The sequence below is a fragment of the Ailuropoda melanoleuca genome, chromosome 8 (genome assembly GCF_002007445.2).
Source record: "Ailuropoda melanoleuca isolate Jingjing chromosome 8, ASM200744v2, whole genome shotgun sequence".
NCBI lineage: Eukaryota > Metazoa > Chordata > Mammalia > Carnivora > Ursidae > Ailuropoda > Ailuropoda melanoleuca.
The window spans coordinates 77,503,634-77,524,845 of NC_048225.1; the positions used below are offsets into that span (position 1 = coordinate 77,503,634).

A 21,212-nucleotide genomic window follows, 5' to 3' on the forward strand; every position below is an offset into this window, starting at 1 on the left:
GACTTAGATTCCAATCAAACCATATGGTGTTTTTAACCATTCCCCCCCCCAAATATTCTATATATAAAAATGAAAGAGCAAGTCAATGCTCAGAACTCCTTAAACTATACTGACCTTTGGGTCTCCCTTCGTGACTAAAGAAACTTGTTCTAGTATTAAAGAATCCCTAGAACAGAGTTAGAACATGTAGATTCATTTCCATTTCTTCTATAATCTGAAGCCTGTCCCTTACAAGAGATGTCAGGGGAGGTTTTAGATATCTGTCTCTTAAATTTAAAAAACAGACAAATGGCAATTAATTTCCTCAAATATTCACAATAGCAGAAGGAAAACCATGTGAATTATGGATTCTGAAATCTGAAGAAACAATGCAAAGGTGCCCCTCCCCCATAAAACATAAATCGGGTTGTATTATTCTGATGCACAAAGTAAAGGTACTTCCAAAGTCATTTTAAAAGAAGCCCCTTCCTGATATCCTGACCTGATATTACCATTTACTAGCTATGGGACCTTAGGCAAGTTACTTTAACCTTTTTCTGCTATAGTTTCTTCATCTGTAAAGTAGGGATAATAATAGTTCCTATTGCATAGGGCTGTGGTGGGGATTGGCAAGTTAATATATTAAGCCCTTAAAACAGGGACGGACACATAGCTGTAAGTGTTCTTGTTGTTACTATTAATTTTGGGTTGGCTTGCTAAGTGTTAGCTCTGTAGTCCTCTTTCTAGGAACCTCGGAACACTTAATTAAAAACTGGCTATTAGGAGATCACAGTCTCTGTTTTTAAGGCTGAGGAAGCTTGAAAAAGCTCTTGGTCATCAGCTTAGGATTTGGGGGGTTGGAGGGTTGTTGGTTTTGGGGGGGGGGTTAGGATAAATACACTCAGAAGGGTCTTATCAAAGCCATATATTGGAAGTGCATTATTGGGTCATGCTTGGGACTCGTCCTGCAGGAATAAATTACTCTTTGTAACATAAAAAGCTAGAGAAATGAAAATGTATTTTAGGGAACACTTCCAAAGTTGAGAAAGAACAGTTACAGATTGAATTTGCACTGACCAGGCACTGAATAACTCAGAGGACTCAAGTGAGAGAAGTACATACATGAATAGTTTGTATGAGGGTATTGTATTCAACAAGTATAATTACTAGAATCTTCTCAGAAAGTACCTTAACAGACAGGAAAAAAAAATTTGTTCATCCTCAGTAGACTTGTTGAGAGTAAACCATTTCATAACAGCACCAGATAGCAACTTAATATTAAATGACAGTATAGTGTTTCTTTTTAGCAATCCAATTTTTGCAATAGTTTTATTGTTTAATTAATCTAACAAATATCTAGTGCCAGGGCTGATGTACTGCTTTGCCAGTATCCTGCAGAATCTAGTAAAATTCATTAGAAAGCAGTAACTATGCAGACTGGTAATTGAGTTGTTTTAGTTCTCCATAAGTTATTGTTGGCCCCAAGCATATTAAGTTTTAGGCTAAATTTTATATTGAGATAGGAAGTCATGATAGAAATACCAATCAATTTACAACTCATAGTGTGACTGGCATCATTTCTCTCATGTTTATAACTTTTTAAATATTGGCTGGCATTCATGATTTGGTTTGATTTATGCTTGTTCCCCTTTGCCTCCTTACATATTCCAAAACCATATTGGGATTTGACTAACAATGTTATTTAGAAACATTTGGAATAAAGGCAAAATTTTCTTCACAGAGACTTGGTAGATGAAGCTAAAAACTATCTCCTTTTGCCTCAAGAACGACCACTAATGCAGGGACCAAGGACAAGACCACGGAAACCTATTCGATGTGGTGAAGTACTCTTTGCAGGTTTGGGTCTTAATATACTATGACTAAACTGAACATTTTCCCACATGTTGAACTGTCATTTGAGCTGTCCTTTGGACAACTGTGATATCCACTGTCATAAGAAACACAAAATAAGTTACCGTGTAGCTTGATTGTTAACTCATGATCCGACACTGGTATTCTCCGAGAGTGCTCTATTTTTATATAAGTCTAAAACTGTCATGCAATGGATGTTTTGTTAACATGAGTCGTATGCATTCATTTATATACCAGTGTGCAAGGCACCTTATAATTACCTAGAACTTTCAAAAAACATTACATTAAACAGTTACATGCTTTCCTAGCTCTACTGAGCTAGACTGAGCCCAAGACAACCTGCTATATCATTTTGCTCCTACCCTCTACTCCTAAATCTCTGAGAATTTTCAGCATCAGATGTTTCCCTTCCATCCATGTAAATTTAGCTGCTTTGCTCGCCTGAACAACTTTCTCACTGTTTAGTCAAACTACTTCTTACTAGTTCTTAGTCCATTTGGGCTACTCTAACAGAAAACCAGAGACTGGGTGGTTATAAACATAAATTTATTTCTCACAGTTCTGAAGGCTGGGAAGTCCAAGATAAGTCACCAGCAGATTCTGTGTCTCATGAGGGCCCACCTGCTTCTTCAAGGGGGTTTGTCTTCTCATTTTTTTGCTGTGTCCTTACTCGGTGGTAGGGGCAAGGTCTCCTTTATAAGAGCACTAATTCGGGGTGCCTGGGTGGCACAGCGGTTAAGCGTCTGCCTTCGGCTCAGGGCATGATCCCGGTGTTGTGGGATCGAGCCCCACATCAGGCTCCTCTGCTGGGAGCCTACTTCTTCCTCTCCCACTCCCCCTGCTTGTGTTCCCTCTCTCGCTGGCTGTCTCTATCTCTGTCAAATAAATAAATAAAATCTTTAAAAAAAAAAAAAAGCACTAATTCCATTCATGAAAGCTCTGCCCTCATGACCTAAGCACCTTGAAAAGGCCCCACCTCCTAACACCATCACACTGGGGACTAGATTTCAACATACAAATTTGGTGGGGCATACAAACATTCAGTCTGTAGCAAGTTCTTTGGATTTTTTTTCTAATTCTGATTTGCGGAGCTAACCAGGACTTATTGTAGTATTTGTATTTAAGCTACCAACTTTCACTAATTCCATGGCTTCTTAGATGTAGGCATGCTTGGATTCTTTTGTCCCATTTTAATACATGAATTGTTCTGCTCTTTTCATCAGGGAATTTCTTGCAGTCTCTGAGGCATAGTATACTTTTCCATCAGCCTAACCACTACTATCCTTTTTCTTTCTAATTTAATTTTCTCTTGGCATGTGGAAATATATTTTCCCCTATATTTTTAGAAGAAGGGGCACCTTGGTGGCTCAGCTGGTTGAGCGTCCCACCCTTGATTTCAGCTCAGGTCATGCTCTCAGGGTCTTGAGATTGAGCCCCGTGTCAGGCCCACACTCAACACGTAGTCTGCTTGAGATTCTCTCTCCCCTCTTTTCCTCTCTGTCTGCCCCTCCCTCTGCTCACTCACTCTCTCTTTCAAAAAAATAAATCAATAATCTTTTTTAAAAAGAATAAAAATTTGATAATTTCTGTTTTATCTCTTTTTAAATTTTTTCATCTAAATTTCTTCATGTACATATTGTAGTATTTCTTTTTTTTATTTATTTGAGAGGGAAAGAAAGAGCACATGTGAGAGCATGGGAAGGGACAGAAGGAGAGGGATAGAGAATCCCAAGAAGACTCCCCACTGAACCCGGAGCCTGACCTGGGGCTTATTCCCATGACCCATGAGATCATGAACTCAGCTGAAATCACAAGATGGGCACCTAAACCAACTGAGCCACCCAGGTGCCACCCCCCCCTTTTTTTTTAAGATTTATTTATTTATTTATATATTTGAGAGAGAGAGTAGTATTTCTTTAAGAAGAAAATTGATGCCAAGTTTTCTTTTTCACCTTAATCTTCATCAGGCTTTTTCTTTTCTCTTTTGAAGGAATTTCTTCATTCTTTTCTTAAATTTCAAACTTACTTAATTCACTATGCACTGAATTCTCCCATACTCCCAGTGTCCAAATGTCTCTGTTGTTATTAATAGATTTATCATTTGTATTATCACTCTTATTTATTCCTATGACTTTCATTCCTATGTATGCATGCACAGGTACATGTTCCCCTGTTTCTGTGGGCTTACACAGATGCTTGTATGCTCACACCTACATCTGCATCCTTGCCCCACATATCAGTCTTAGAGTTTCTCTTTCCTGATTTTGATATATTATTTTATTTTTAAAAAAATTTTAAGTAGGCTCCATGCCCAGCATAGGATTTGAACTCACAAGCCTGAGATCAAGAGTTGCATACTCTACCCAACTGAGCCAGTCAGGCCCCCCCCTTTTCAATTTTGAAAGTCAATTGTCTGTTTTTAAAATTAGAAGCCTGCAAGATCTAATTATTTGGTACCTGTGGGTTTGTGATGTATTGGTTTTAGGAATGTAGTAGTAGGGCCATCTTTGTGGAGTTATAACCATTATTATGAAGATATATTAACTGTTTTATTTGGCCAACTATTAGTTTTAATGCCTGGCATAGGGATGACAGTACGGTATTGGGTGCCTAGCTTGCTCAGTCAGTAAAGCATGTGACTCTTGATCTTGGGGTCATGAGGTCAAGCCCCACACTGGGTATAGAGAAAAAAAAGAACATCTTTTGAGGCACCTGGCAGGCTCAATTGGTGGAGTATGTGACTCGTGGTCTCAGGGTTGTGGTTTTAAGCCCCATGTTGAGTGTAGAGATTACTTAAAAATAAAATCTTTAAAAAAAAAAAAAAAAGATCATGGTATTAATGAAACCATACTTTGTCTTCTTTAGAAGCCAACTAAATTGGATCAATTTTATGATCTCAAATTCCTGCTAGTAATCACATAATTTCACATTGCTGATTGAGTATCTGATTCCTTGACAATATTGTTAACTACTTGAAGGCAAGGACCATTTCTAATTTATCTTTGTAGTTTCCAGATTGTGTAGCAACCTTATCAGAATAGGCACTCAATAAAGATTAATTACTTGCTGTTGATCCTGAGGAATACTAGTGAAAAATGAGCATCAACCCACCATGATTGATGGAAAAAAGAAAGTTGGAAAGCACATCCCGGTAGCATTAATGGATTACTACTGTCACTTTGCATATGAAAGATAACCTACTTTTAAATAACACCTTTGGGGCACCTGATTGGCTTAGTTGGTTAAGCATCTGACTTCAGCTCAGGTCATGATCTCAGGGTCCTGGGATTGGGAGCCACATCAGGCTCCACACTCAGCCGGAAGCCTGCTGTCCCTCTCCCTCTTCCTCTGCTCCTCCCCCCACTAGTGCCCTCTCTCTCTCTCTCAAATGAATGGATAAAATCTTTTAAAATAAGTAAATAACACCTTTATCTTTCTGGTAATATATATGCAGTATAGAAATTTTGATTAACAAGGCACCTGGGTGGCTCAGGCAGTTGGGCACCTGACTCTTGATTTCAGCTTAGGTCGTGATCTCACCGTCATGAGATTGAACCTGGTGTGGAGCTTCACTGGGGGTGCAGAGCCTGCTTGGGATTCTCTCTCCCCCTCTCTTTCCTCCTTTCCCTCTGCCCCTCCCCCACACATCCCCATGCACATGCACACTCATGCGCTCTCTCTCTCAAATAAAGAAGTTTGATTAACAGAAAAATATAAAGAAGAAAAGTTAAATTATCTGCCATCATTTTTTTATACTATGAAGTTTTCCATTTTCATTGTAGAGAAAAGCCATTAGGTCTTTTCCTTTACAACTGGTATTGGTTTTCCCAGCTTTCTCTTTTTATGTTTTCCAGATCTGAATATCATTCTTGAGTGATACTGTTCACTGTGACATCATTTTAAATCTTGACCTATCTATCTCTACTTTAGTAAAGCTTAATCTTCAATTTTTTTTTTTTTGGTTTTTATTGTGATTTTGTTTTTCATTATCTTTAGAATGCCAAATTACCGATTCTCACTTAACTTTGGAAAATTGAGCCTTTCTTTCTTTATCACTCTGTGGAAATAAACTCTGGAAACCTAAGATAAAATCTATAATCTTAGTAATTTTTTCCTCAGGAGTGTTTTACTTCTGTTGTTATCTTCTGGCCTGTCCTCTTGTTTTCCATTAGACTTCTTGATGTTTATCATTTTGTGTTTCTGTTTTGTTTAGGTTTTTTAAAATTTTCACAGTTCTATGATCCTTATTCCAGATACTTTCTAAAAGTTGCCTTCTTTAAGGTAATACTTTTTGACCAAATCTGTCTTTGAAGTAATTCTTTCTAGAATCAACCTCTCATCCATATAAAACAACATGTTTTTGTTTTTCAGCAATATTTTTCCTTAGGTACGTTGCTTCACTCACATTGAGAGTTCTCATGGAAAGGACATGCATACACTTTATTTTGCTAAGTAGAACTTACTTAGCTTATAATAACTTAACTAGTTCTATCCCAGCTATATCATCACTTGTTGCGTTAGAAATCATAATGCAGGTATGGGGTGCCTGGGTGGCACAGCGGTTAAGCGTCTGCCTTCGGCTCAGGGCGTGATCCCGGCGTTATGGGATCGAGCCCCACATCAGGCTCCTCTGCTGGGAGCCTGCTTCTTCCTCTCTCACTCCCCCTGCTTGTGTTCCCTCTCTCGCTGACTGTCTCTATCTCTGTCAAATAAATAAAAAAATTTTAAAAATCTTAAAAAAAAAAAAAAAGAAATCATAATGCAGGTAGAGTTGCCATGAGACAGTGGAATTATGCTTTCCCTTTCTTGTTTCCCCAGGACACAGGAAATATTTAAATTTTCTTTCCTAAAGGCCTATTTTTTTGTTAGTATCAAAGAACACAATTTATAGGGTGATAATGATTTGGAGCCATATAATCCAAAAAAAGTTGGTTTTAATGGCTCCTGTTGTAAAATTGCACCCAAGGTTTGGCAGTTAGGCTATTTGATTTGTATTAAATGTTTATAACCCTCACATTTGCAGCCACATTTTATTTTGGATTTTAAGATGTTTTTCTCTGATTTTGAAACTTCTGGCATGTATCCTAGAAAAGAATTATACACAAACTTACTCTGATTTAGTATTTTTTTATTTTAATTAGTTAACATGAACTGCAATATTGGTTTCTAGAGTAGAATTCAGTGATTGTGTCACTTACATACAACACCCAGTGCTCATCACAAGTGCCCTCTTTAATACCCTTCATCCATTAGCCCATCCCCACCCTACTGTGATTTTGTATTATTTGAATATTCTGATTTAAATGAAACCATAAAAAATAAAATGTATACAGCACATTGAGATTTGAAATAAAGAAGCGAGTTTTCACATCCATCTAGAATAAGATTAGAAACATTATTCCTATTTTAGTCTGGTTTAGGAAGTTACTGAGATCCCCTAGAAACCATTATTTTTCAAATGTTTTGAGATTAAACTATCCTTACTTAACTTTTTAAGCTCCAGAATGTAGCTCTTATTTTGGATTGGAATAGAGATGATTTGGAAGAATAACAAATTAAATGTATCTGCTATAAACACACTTTTTTTCAGATAGTACTCTAAGAAGCTCTGTGGAACTCAGTTTGAACCTATCATTCTGGTTATGAAAAATGTAGTTTTTTCAAAAAGTTTTCTCACCTTAAATGTCATGTTGGATAGTGTAGAATTCAGTACAGAATGAAGATTATACAGTATTTTGTAATATATAGCATAAGAATTTTTGTATTATTTTTAGTCACAAGAAGACCTATTAAGAGAACATGAATCGATGAGTCAAAATCACTTCCCTACTAGAATAAAAACAAACCTAGGCTTCTGATTTATAGTTTTTTTAAAGTATAATTAACATATAATATCTTGTTAGTTTCAGGTATACATCATAGCAATTTGATATTTTTATACATTACGGAATGATCCTTGTTACCATGTGTCACCACACAAAGTTATTACAATATTATTGACTGTCTTTCCTATGGTACACATTTATATCCCCATGACTAATTTATTTTATATTGGAAGTTTATACCTCTTAATCCCCTTTACCTATTTTGGCCACCCCATAAGCCTTCCCCACTCTGGTAACCAGCAGTTTATTTCATATATCTGTGACTTTGTTTCTGTTTTGTTTTGTTTTTTAGATGGCACATAAGTGAAATTGTATTCTATTTGTCTTTCTGTGTCTGACTTATTTCACTTAGTTAGATCCCTCTAGACCCAACTATGTTGTTGCAAATGGCAAGATTTCCTTCTTTTTTATGGCTGAGTAATATTCAGTTGTGTATATGTGGTACATATCCATTCATTTATCAGTAGACACTTAGGTTACTTTCATATCTTGGCCATTGTAAATAATGCTACATTGAACATAGGGGTTTATATATCTCTTTGAATTGGTGTTTTCATTTGCTTTGGATAAATATCCAGAAGTGGGATTGTTAGATTGTATGGTAGTTCTATTTTTAATTTTTTAAGGAACCTCCATACTGTTTTCCAGAGTGTCTGCAACAGTTTGCATTTCCACTAGTAGATTCTGTTTTCTGCACATCACCAACGCTTGGTATTTTTTGTGGGGTTTTAGTTCTTTAGGTTTTCAATAACAAATTACATTTACGTGGTATTAAATTCTTTAGAAAGCAGTTTCATTTATATATTATTTTACTTTTAATTTTTTATTCCTTATTTTACAAATAAGGTAGTTTACAAGATATTCCCAAGATCATATTGCTTAGTAGAGGTAACAGTCAAACCCGTTTTCTATCTAAATTCAGTGCTCTATCCATTAAATGCCACATTACTCCTCAATCTGATTTAAATTAGTGTCCTTGCCCTCCACTGTAAAATGGACCTAGTACTAACTTATTTAGAAAATTAAAGATTATAACAACCCCAGTGGAATAAGTTAATTCATAACTTATGTTTTGACCTGCTTCTAGAGATATTTGGTAAGTCCAAGCATTAGGTCATAATTTAAAGTTTTGCAGTGAGTGATACATTCTGTGCATTAGGATAGGTATTCTCCTGACCACTTCTATTACTTCCCCAGTCGGTGGCTGGTGCAGTGGAGATGCCATTTCTAGTGTTGAACGATATGATCCCCAGACCAATGAATGGCGAATGGTAGCTTCAATGAGCAAAAGGCGATGTGGAGTTGGGGTCAGCGTTCTTGATGACTTGCTATATGCAGTAGGAGGCCATGATGGATCCTCTTATCTCAATAGTGTTGAAAGGTAAGTAAGGTCAATTTGAATTTTTTTTTCCATTTGAGATGTTAACTAGGAAACAAATGTGATTTGCTGCTTTAGTGTTGCATCTGTGGCACTAGTCGGCAGCCTTGACCCCTTAGTGTGACATATAAGTCCTTCGTAATGTAACCTCCACCTGACCTGTTTTTGCAGTCTGTCTCTCCTGGTCACACTACTGTTCCCTAATGCTATGCCAGATCCACCAAATTGCCTGTAGTTCCTTGGACACACTTAACTCTTTTATTCCTCTTTGCCTACCCATATGTATGCTGTTCTCCCCTGGAATATCTCTTTAAGACTTAAATGTTATTTCCTATATAAAGCCTTCTCTGACACCACACAATTAGTTCCTCTGCCTTTTCGTAAGTATTTTGAACATACTTGTACATATCTGATTGGCTATCATTGTTAAAATGTCTTTTCCCATATCTATCACAGTGTCTGGCACATTGGAATCCTATGATAATTGTTCTGGTTTCTTGCTTTCATATACCCTTTTTCATTTAACCGTGTTGATTTACAGAGATTCTGGGTACTTCTTAAACATGTCTATGACATCCCGCAGCATAGAAAGATCTAGAGGTATAGATTGTATAGCTGAAAAATAAAATAGGAGGATCAGCTCCATAGAAGTTTAAAAAAAAAAAGCACACTTAAAAATAAATTGAGTTAGAGGAGCCTGTGGGTGGCTCAGTTGGTAGAGCATGCAACTCTTGATCTCAGGGTTGTGAGTTCAAGCCCCACATTGGGCATAGAGCCTACTTTAAAAAAATTGAAAATATAAAAAAATAATAATAAATTGAAAAAAGAAATAAGAATGGGAAATGATTAAATATTTACAACTTAATAACAAGCCCAAATATATCAAAATGTGTGGACTGCAACTAAGGTAGTATTCAGAGGCAAATTTATAGTGCATTTTAACTTAATATGCATTCATTTGAAAACAAGAAAGATGAGAAAATAAATCATGCTTTTAAATCATGAAGTTATAAAAAGAGCAACAAAACCCGAGAAAATAGAAAGAAATTAAAGAGAAAAGAAAAAGAAAAAGCTAATGAAATTGAAAACAAATAAAATTGATATAATTACACAAAGAGCAATTTGATAGTTTTTTTTATAGTATTTTTTTAAAATTGAAAATGACTCTACTCTGTGCCCCATGATTCTACTTGTCATCCTCTATTTGCACAGGGAGAAATATACAAGTGTGATCACTGTTTTTAATAGCAAAATGTCAGGCACATGTAAAGATACATCAATAGGAATATGTAATGGCACACACAATAATGAAATCCTGGAAAGATCTAGAGCATTATCTATTAGCATGGATGAATTTCAGAAGTATGTTGAGTGAAAAAGCTATGCTTACCATGTGGTATTTATGTAAAGAAGACATACTTGTTTATAAATATAGCTATTTAAAAGTATTTTACTAAAAAGTCTTGAAGGACATACACCAAGTCACAATGGGAAGAGACCAGAAATTGGTGGAACTCAAAGGAAAATTTAGATTTCTCTATAGCATTCTGAAAAAAGTTTTAAAGAAAATATATTCATATGTAACTTGTATAAGTAAAAATTAAGTTTAAAAAATAAAACCTAAGTTAGCTTTTCATATGCTTTAGTTATTAATCAGCCCATATTTAGAGGAAAGAGTATAGAGTATGTAAATATAGCCAGAATTTCTTTGTATAATACAAACTCTGCTCTTATTGTGTTCTCTGTAGGTATGACCCTAAAACAAACCAATGGAGCAGTGATGTGGCTCCTACAAGCACCTGCAGGACAAGTGTTGGTGTGGCAGTGCTCGGAGGCTTTCTCTATGCTGTGGGTGGCCAGGATGGCGTGTCCTGCCTCAACATTGTTGAGAGGTAATTTTTTTTTAAGTCATTTTCAATTTTTTAAAAGAATATAAAGGGTATTTACTATGCAAACATAGTGATCTGAAGGGGCACCTGTACGCCAATGTTTATAGCAGCAATGTCCACAATAGCCAAAATATGGAAAGAGCTCAGATGTCCCATCGGCAGATGAATGGATAAAGAAAATGTGGTATATATGTATAATGGACTATTACTCAGCCATCAAAAAAAATGAAATCTTACCATTTGAATGGAACTAGAGGGTATAATGCTAAGCGAAATAAGTCAATCAGAGAAAGACAATTATCATATGATTTTGAATGATTTCACTCATATGTGGAATTAATGAAACAAAACAGAGGATCATAGGGGAAGGGAGGGAAAAATAAAACAAGAGGAAATCAGAGAGGGAGACAAACCATAAGAGACTCTTAACTATAGGAAACAAACTGAGGGTTGCTGGAGGGGAGGTGGGTAGGGGGATGAGGTAACTGGGTGATGGGCATTAAAGAGGACACTTGATGTAATGAGCGCTAGGTGTTATATGCAACTGATGAGTCACTAAATTCTACCTCTGAAACTAATAAATAAACAAAATAAAAGAATATAAAGGTCTCTTTAAAGGAAACAGTTAAGTGAATATCCCATGGGCTTTAGGGGAAAAGTTTTCAGATGATCTTAAGGGTCTAAGAGGATGAAAGATATAACCTGATTTTTCAAACTATTTGTTATACTGATGGAGCCTAACTGAAGAGTTTTAATTATATTCTAAATTATATTCCATATATGATATTAAGCATACCACTTCTGAAATCTGTTCTGATTTTTTCTCCAGTCCTTGGAGTGTACTTAATGTATGACTGCCCAGACTTCCTCCAAAAAAGATGATCAAAGTAATAATACTTTGTCTAGCACATCTTATAAATACCCCAAAATATTTTGTATATGGATTCTCATTAATTCTTGAAGCATACTTAGGGAAATCTGGGTTGGCTGTGGAAGTTTAATTTATACTTTTACAAGTCAGTTAATTTTAGTGAAATAGATTCTATTCTTAATTTCTTGCTCCATCAGTTTTTTGTCATTCTGTCCTAGAGATTAGATTTTGGAGTCTCATGTGTTAACAATTACTAGCAAGAACATTCTGCATTTCATCCTCACTTCTTAAAAAGAAATGCTTCATGACTCTTAAGAATTTTTCAGATAGCATTTACTAGTTGGGTTACCACATTTAAATTGAAGAGTTTAAACGTCTTAAATAGAGGTAAAGTTGCAGGTAACTCTTGAAAGCTATTTCTTTTTATTTTTCTGTTAAGAGACTATTTTCTCCACTTTCAAAACTCTATGCAAGAGGATGCTGGGAAGATAGCAACAACAGCATAATTCTTTAATCTCTCCAAATCCCCACATAAAAACAGAGCAATAGATAGCAAAGCTAAAAACCTATGGACAAGTTGTGGAACTTGGTTGGATGACAGTGTGACTGTACCTAACACTACTGAACTATACACTTACAAATGGTTACAGTGGTAAATTTAAAGTAAATTGGTGGTAAATTTTACCACAACTTAAAAAAAAAAACAAAAACTATGGACATTTAAAATATAACTAAGGGAGAGGGTATTCCCATAAACACCAAAACATCAGTGGGCAAAGGCAAAGTACTTGTGGCAAAAGCCACAAGACCTGCATTGTATCATTGTCTGTGCAGGAGAAAATACAGAGAAGCAATCGGAAGTATGGCAGATCTAAGAACAGAAGAACCCCAAAATAGACAATATATATTTACTAGAAAGAGTGAAGGGAAAATTTATGACCAACAGCTGAAACTAAGAAGGGTTTTGCTCAATCCCAATATAGAAGTGCAAGGGACCTGTGTAATAAGATCTGAAGGACTTAGAAGAGGATCACTCAACCTCAGCACTATTGTCATTTTGGGCGAGATAATTCTTTGTTGTGGGGGCTGCCCTGTGCATTGTCAGATGTTTAGCAGCATCCTTGGCCTCTATCCACTAATTGCCAGTAGCACACACCTGGTTGTGACACTAAATGTCTCTAGACGTTGCCAAATATCCCAGGGTGGAGAGAGAAGTGGTGCAAAGCCACTGTAGTTGCAAACCAGCTGGGCTAGAGCCATCTAGTCCCTAATAACCCTCAAAACTGACCGGCAGTATGACCTTGCAGAACAGGGCCCACACTTCTGGGTGCAGGATCAAAATTGAGCAAGAGAAGGCCAAGATAAAAAGGAGGACCAGTGAATAAAGCCAATAAATCTCAGCAGGCAAACCACTATACTTTTTTTTAACACTATATGAAAAAACTAGAAAGAGTTCCATGAAGTTAGAAAATTACCATGAACCACTCCTCAGGAAAACTCATTTCATGTAAAAATGAACAACAGCAAAGTATTGAGGTTAGATCCAATACAAAGTTAATAGGTGAAGAGAAAATAAGCAGCAGAATAACACCTCTATAAATAATAAAAGCACAGCAGAAAGACATACTCACAGAATAGATCAAGACTGTAATCAGCTATTTCACAATGTAATAAAAGACATTAGGAAAATGATATAAGACACGAAAACACTTCGTAAGTCAGAATTTGAAAAACCCAGATACGAGATGACAAAACTCAGAAAAATATTAGAAATAAGAGGAAAAATCACTTCAGAATAATTAAGCTAGAACAAGTAAACAAAACAGATAATGCCAGAAGACAAATAGAAGGTGATAGAGGAAATGTTTTAAAGTCAAAAATATAAAAAAATAAAAAGGATACGTGAGATAGCAACAAATATTGAAGATAGGTAAAAATCCAATATACAGATAATAGGAGTCTATGAAAAAGCAAACCAAAGCAAAGGAATGGAACAAATGCTAATAACTATAATTCAAAATTATTTTCCTGTTCTAGTAAAAAAAAATTGAAATTGTTTATTGGAAGAATACCCTATATCCTCTGAATACTGGCCTAGAACAATCAACACCAGGATATATTCTAATAAAATTACTGGACCTTGAAGAAAAAGGAAACAAATTCTTTAGTCAATCAACAAAAAAAATACATGTTATTTATACAGGAAATAAATTTATATTACTATCATACTTTTTGAAAGCAACATTTTGTGCTAGAGGAAAACAGAATAACATTTAAGACACTCAAAGAAAATGCTAAGGATTTTATAAATAGAGAAAATGACTTTGAAGTATGAAGGGCACAAACTGTTAACATGTAAGAAATCAAAATATTGTTCCCATGAGTCCTTACTGAGTAATCTACAGAACAAGCTTCAGACAAAATTACTAAAGAGACATTGATGGAGGGTGAACATGAAACATACAGTGACTCGGAGAACTCTGAGTAAATAGGGGTTAAAAGAGGGAGTAGCATGCACTGGCTATATGCTCAGTTGGTGCAAATGTGGTACAAATATCTTCAAAAGTGGGAGGAGAATGGGAAGAGATATGCAAGAAGAATTTTAATTGTTCTCAGGGATAGTGAAGTGATAGTATTGCTAATCTAAGACTGCTACGTGTATAATGTGGAATAAAAGAAATGGGTGCAGGTTATTCTAATTCTGTCCTCTACTGTGTTCTTGAAAAGTAGGGTTCTTGATATGGAAGAATATAAACGTAAAATAGAAAAAGTTAAGTAAAAGACCTTGTAGTGCTGAATTTCAATTTTAATTAAGTTCCTTATTAAAAATAAAATTATATTCTAGCTCTGTCAACTAAAGAGGCCTAGAAATAATGACCAACTAGTGGCAGTGAACAGCTCTCTTCCTAGATTGTGTCTTGGAGTTCCATTTCCCTAAAAGAAATGAGATCTTCTTGGAGAAATGTCTGATTCCAGATTTAGGACAGGAAATGTACAGATAAGCCTGGGCTAGTTTGACATACCAGATAGCAAACAACCTATCAAAGACTAGGAGATGTCAAAAAGACCCAAGAGAAAACTTGAAGATGTTCCCACTTGACAAAAGGTGGGACAGTTTTAACTTGAGAGAAAATAATTGTGACTGATTAAAGTCCAATAAATATAGTTAAATCTATGAGTTCCTGTTGCCATTAAAAAAAAAAACCTATTTAGTTGCCTTCAGAAGATCACAGAGAATGAATTTATCATCTTGAGTACTAGTAAATAAAGTGAAAGCAGCACACATATACCCAACCTTTCTTGTATGAACTGTATCACATGTGAATTGGGTACAAAACAGTCAATAAGAGGATTGGGTTTTTTTTTTTAAGATTTATTTATTTATTTTAGAGAGAGAGCATGAGGGGAGGGGTGCAGAGGGAGAGAGAGAATCCTGAATCAGACTCCCCACTGAGCACAGAGCCCAGTGCAAGGCTCAATCCCAGGATGCTGAGATCATGATCTGAGCCAAAATCAAGAGCCAGCCACTCAACCAACTGAGCCACCCAGGCACCCCGAGGATTGTTTCTTTATAAAAATATCCCAACAGAAGAAAATAAATGATTGGATATAACCATTTTGTAACAGTAAATAAATGGACCTAGGCATTAATAATTAGCAGCTGCTAACATATCACCTTCTGTAATTTTGCCAAAGGGACCAAACGTGGCCTAATCAAACTTCTGGATCCAGCTGCCAATTTGTGGAATGTACAGAGGACAGACCAGTGTGTTGAACTACACTATGAGTGTCTAGTCAATCGAATCCATGTTGTGGGGGAAATTGCAGGTCAAATGCCCCACGTTCTAAAAGATAAATTGTGGGGGGATGGGGGAAAGGGGTGGTGGAGGAAAAAAAACCTGTAGATAAAAAGAGACTTTAAAAAAATTATAGTGGGGGCGCCTGGGTGGCACAGCGGTTAAGCGTCTGCCTTTGGCTCAGGGCGTGATCCCGGCGTTATGGGATCAAGCCCCACATCAGGCTCTTCCACTATGAGCCTGCTTCTTCCTCTCCCACTCCCCCTGCTTGTGTTCCCTCTCTCACTGGCTGTCTCTATCTCTGTCGAATAAATAAATAAAAAATCTTTAAAAAATAAAAATAAAAAATAAAAAAAAATAAAAAAATTATAGTGAACAAAAGTAAGGGATGCACCCTTGGGTGGGAAAAACTACTAAAAAAACCCAAGGAGGCGATTACTATAAAAATTAGGGTAATGGTTACCCTGTGGGGAAGAAAGAATTGAGTTTAGAAAGGAACACATGGGAAGGCTTCCAGTGTGGCAAGCAAAGTTATTTTTCTTGGCCTGGGTGATGGGCTTTCCTTATAAAAACTCGTTAAACTACACATTTGTTTTGTGTGGCTTTCTGAATCAATGTTTTATTTTACAGTTTAAAAAAATTACACAAAGACTTCTGCTTCCAAGTAAAATGCAGTAAGTAGTGCCAGCCATCACTCCCACTGCAACAACTAGGAAAAACTGAGAGTACAAATATATTTTTTAAAACATCAGAAACATGTGGAAGTAACAAGGACTAGATAAACTAAAATTCCATTGAAGAAAGACCCCATTTATGTGAGCTGAGATCATCAGGTGTTTTCTTCCCTGGGGATATTTGTCAAGTCTGAAGGCTTGAATATTGGACTTGACTTAGGCAAAGGGATTCTCCTGGAGGAGAGGTAAACCAGTAGAACTTTTAACAGTCATGCAGGTTGGCATCAACAGATTGGAATCTAGAACAATTCCAAACATGCTGCTGTGTTTCTCCATGAGATGTTTGCTGAGTGCTGGGGTAGCTCAAGAGACTAGGGAACTAGGGTGAGTGAAATCTCAGGCAACCTGACAGTGCTTAGAAGATAAAGTCCTGCTGTAGGGAGGGGCCTGCAACAAATACAGGGTAGCTCTCATCCTTGAGACATTTGAAAATTGAGGTGGACTGATTCTAACAAAAACTCAATTCCTGATTGGACTGAGGTGATCAACATTTCACCCTCCCTGCCTAATACAGGAAAGAGTGAATCCACCACTGGCGGCCAGGAGGGGTGGCTGCAGGGGTGGTGCAGAAATGAGGAGATAATATCAACTTCAATTTCTAGGATACCATTCCTTTATAATAATGTCCAGCTAAAATAAAAAATTGTGAAACGTCTGAAGAAACAAAAACGTGGCCAGTAGCTGAGAGAAAAAAATAGACAATAGAAGCATACTTATAAATGATCCACATTTAGGGGTGCCTGGGTGGCTTAGTCGGTAAAGTGTTGGACTCAATTTCAGCCCAGGTCACGATCTCAGAGTGGTGAGATCGAGCCCTGCGTAGGGCTCCATGCTCAGAAAGAAGTCAGCTTGAGATTTTCCCCCTTTCCCTCTCCTTCCCCCCTCCCCGCGACTTGCATATGCTCACTCCCTCTCCCTCAAATAAATAAATCATTTAAAAAATAAAGTAAATAATAAATGATCCACATTTAGAGTTAACAGAAAAAAACTTTAAGTATAATGAATACATTAAATAAAATAGAGGAAAAGATTAAAAATGAATAAAAGGTTGGAGAATTTTAATATAGAATTGGAATCTAAAACTAAGATGTACATTCTACAACTGAAAAATATAATATCTAAAATTAAGAAGTCATTGAAATGAGATTAACTAGACACAGTAAAAGTAGACCAGACACAACCGAAGACTGAGTTAATGAACTCAAAGAGATTAATAGAAACTATCCAAACAGAGGGAGAACAGAGAAAACAGAATGGAAAGAACAGACTGTAAGAGACTCATGGGACACAAACAGTCCAACATACATATGATTGGAATCCCAGAAGGAAAGTAGAGTGAGATAAGAGCAGAAGCAGTATTTGCAGATAGAATTTTTGGCTGAGAATTTTCCAAAAGGGATGAAAGATAAATTTTATTCAAAGTGCATTTACTGGGGCACCTGGGTGGCTCAGTCAGTTAAGCATCTGCCTTCGTCTTAGGTCATGATCCCCAGGTCCTGGGATCAAGCCTCACATCAGGCTCCCTGCTCAGCGGAGGGCCTGCTTCTCCCTCTCCCTCTGCCCCTCCCCTTCCCCCTGCTTGTGTGCACTCTTTCTCTCTCTCAAATAAAGAAATAAAATCTTAAAAAAAAAAAAAAGTGCATGAACCTCAGGAAACCACCACTGACTAACCACAACCTTTCTCCAGGGCCTCCATTCTCCAGTATTCATATTTATGCTGCTTTCATCTGTATTAGTTACCACATTCTCAGAATCTGTTTGGAGGTTTTTCCTTAAGAACATGCTCCATCTACCTCACTTGCTTCTTAAGGGCAAGGTATCATTTATTTCATATTTTCTGCAATATTGACAGAGTTTGCTAACAGCATTTAATAGACTAACAGAATTTCCCACCCAGGCAATAAAATGCCAGCACTATTCCAAGTGATTTTTGTCCTATTTCTACTAGTAATTTATCAATCAGGACTTAGTAAAGAAAACAGAAACCATACCAGTTATTTTAGTAGAGAGAATTTAATATTCAAAAATTGGCTAGCAGATATTGAAGGGCTGAAAAAAATGAAAAGAGGACACTGAAGTCACTGTAGGAACCCAGATCTGGGAACACAGAGATCAGATTTATGGGAGCCTAGAAGCCTTGAGGAGAGATCCCACAGAGCTTGAACCACCAGCACCTGACGGGCGGTGCTCTGAACAGCTGTGACATACCTCCACGAAGGGTCCTCTTCCTGGCTCATTTTAGAGGATTGTAGTTTCCAAAAGTGATAACAGTACCTGTCATTTCACACGCTCGGTATCGTTTATCTTTGACACTCTTCTTATTGAAATGTGGGATTTACATTTTCTCCTCTTGATTCAGGGCTGCCTTGCAAGAACAGCCAAAGTGGCCCTATGTATGTGACTTTTGAGGCTAGGTCATAAAAGATACATCTTTTTCTTGGATCTCTTGGGGCACCTTTGAAGCCTTGAGCTGTCCGAGGTTGCCATGCTGAGAGGTCTGCACGGAGAGACCCTGAGGCTACTTGGAGAGATGCCCAGCCAGCAGCCCGTTGGTTTAGCGCTCTGTTCTTCCAGCCCCAGCCACAATTTGATAGCAGCCACCTGAGACACTGAGCCAGAACTTCTATGTGAGGCCCTTCCCAAATTCCTGACCCATGGAAACAGGAAAGTTAGTAAAATTATCTTAAGTCACTGAGTTTTGGGGTGATTTATACAGCTGCGGATAATTGGAGCCCTGGTACTCTTACCTCAGGAGCTCAGGGGAGGTGCCTCACAGAGCCGTGACTAAGACCTCCAAGAAGCACAACAAGGCTAGTTTTGGATGTGCCAGAAAAAGTCTAGAAACTGATCTGGTTTAGAGTGAAAGGGCCATTGCTGAGACAACACTAACAGGATTGGCAAGCAAACAGAAAGGAGTCTGTCCCTTCTCCCCTAGACTTCCAGCGGCTAATCCTTCCTCTTGGCAGAATCTGACATAGAGCCAGCTTGGCAAAGGAGAAATTTTGTTTTCAGAGTTCCAGCCCCAGCATCACAAGTCAGAGTATAGAAAACAGCTTAATAACTGACACGGGCACAAATTCTAACACTTTTTTCCTAGTAACTAAGTAAAATATGTCAGATTCTCACTGTACATTTTGACCGTAGCAAGTGTACGTATCTAACATATCTTTAGCATGATTTCACACCTGATGAAAAAGGCCTCACTTCATAAAAACAGGCATGCAGTCTTTGGTTTCTCTTTCACTGCAGGTATGATCCAAAGGAAAACAAATGGACTCGGGTAGCTTCTATGAGCACCAGAAGACTAGGCGTGGCCGTGGCTGTGTTAGGAGGGTTCTTATATGCTGTGGGTGGCTCTGATGGGACATCTCCACTCAACACAGGTTAGTCCCTTCCAAGGTCAGTCTGGTTCCCCCAAAGCAGCACATTCCTCAAGAGAGTCCCCCTACAGAAAAGTATAAAAATTATACTTTCAATTTTATATTATTATCCTATAATTTTAAATCATAAATATAAATTGTAAAATTAAAATAATTTATATAATATTTATGTAAATAATATATTTATAATAATCTAAATAATTGGAAATTATTTTCCCCTTAGGAGAGTACAACTCCCAGTTCCTCCTCAGCTCCCTCTACAGCTATATTCTTCTAGCGTCTTCCCAAAATACTTCTCCCTCCTCTTTATAAGATTCTAGGAATTTATAATGAATAAATTTTCCTAATATGATTATTTCTCTGCCTCACCCCCAACCATCTCTCCTTAAAAAAACCAAAACCAAAAAAAAAAAAAACCAAAACCTATATTGTAATCTAAGAATAAATAAAAAGTTACAGCTATAAGCTGGTTTATGTGTTAGTCCTTTCTGTTGGGAGATAATGATGTTTTTGCCTAAGGATATTGTTAGTGTGGCATCTGCATCAGATTCATAGTCACATATCTTGTCTTCTGCTTAGAATGCAGTAGGAATACAGGCAAAGGGAATACAAGAGTACAGAAGTTGTCTGATTGTAACAATCAGTTACTAGTACGGAATGGTGCCTACAGATCCTATAGTCTAATCCCCTCATTTAAAGGTAAGGTGAGGGCACCTGGGTGGCTCAGTCAGTTAAGCATCTGTCTTTGGCTCAAGTTATGATCCCAGGGTCCTGGGATCGAGCCCCACATCAGGCTCCCTGCTCAGCAAGGAGCCTTCTTCTCCCTCTCCCTCTGCCGCTCCCCCTACTTGTGCTCTGTCAAATAAATAAATAAAATCTTTATTTAAAAAAAATAAAGATAAGGTAAGGCCACAAGTCATATAGTCAGAACTAGAACTAAGGTACCTTAACTCCAGCACGTGCCCTTTCCACCATACTGTAGTCCCTGATGAGATTATAGTGGTTTTGCCCAAATGTATACAAGTCCTTCTCAGAAGCAAAAATCAGATTGTGTAATGAAAATATCTGTTATCACAAAGTTTTAATGGATATGAGGAAAAACTAGAGGTAAGAAGAAGTGGTTGAATAGTCACTTACTGTTTTTTTTTCCCCCTGCAGTGGAGCGCTACAATCCTCAGGAAAACAGATGGCACACCATAGCTCCCATGGGGACCCGGAGGAAACACCTAGGCTGTGCAGTGTATCAGGACATGATCTATGCCGTAGGAGGTAGAGATGACACCACAGAGCTCAGCAGTGCGGAGAGATACAACCCCAGAACTAACCAGTGGTCTCCAGTGGTGGCTATGACGTCCCGTCGTAGCGGAGTAAGTGCCCAGCTACTGAAAACTTTGGAAAAAAGTACCAAGACAGGGCTGTGCAGGAGA

At 37.3% G+C, this 21,212-nt stretch overlaps 1 protein-coding gene across 1 annotated transcript in view; it reads left to right on the forward strand.

Moving 5' to 3' along the window:
- The window catches only part of KLHL20 (kelch like family member 20), a 59,902-nt gene that overhangs the window by 33,186 nt on the left and 5,504 nt on the right, over positions 1 to 21,212 (forward strand). The window contains exons 6-10 of the mRNA XM_002916949.4: positions 1,721 to 1,836; positions 8,934 to 9,117; positions 10,863 to 11,006; positions 19,655 to 19,788; positions 20,944 to 21,152. Coding sequence (XP_002916995.1) covers positions 1,721 to 1,836; positions 8,934 to 9,117; positions 10,863 to 11,006; positions 19,655 to 19,788; positions 20,944 to 21,152 — 787 coding nt within the window. The remainder of the gene's footprint in view (positions 1 to 1,720; positions 1,837 to 8,933; positions 9,118 to 10,862; positions 11,007 to 19,654; positions 19,789 to 20,943; positions 21,153 to 21,212) is intronic.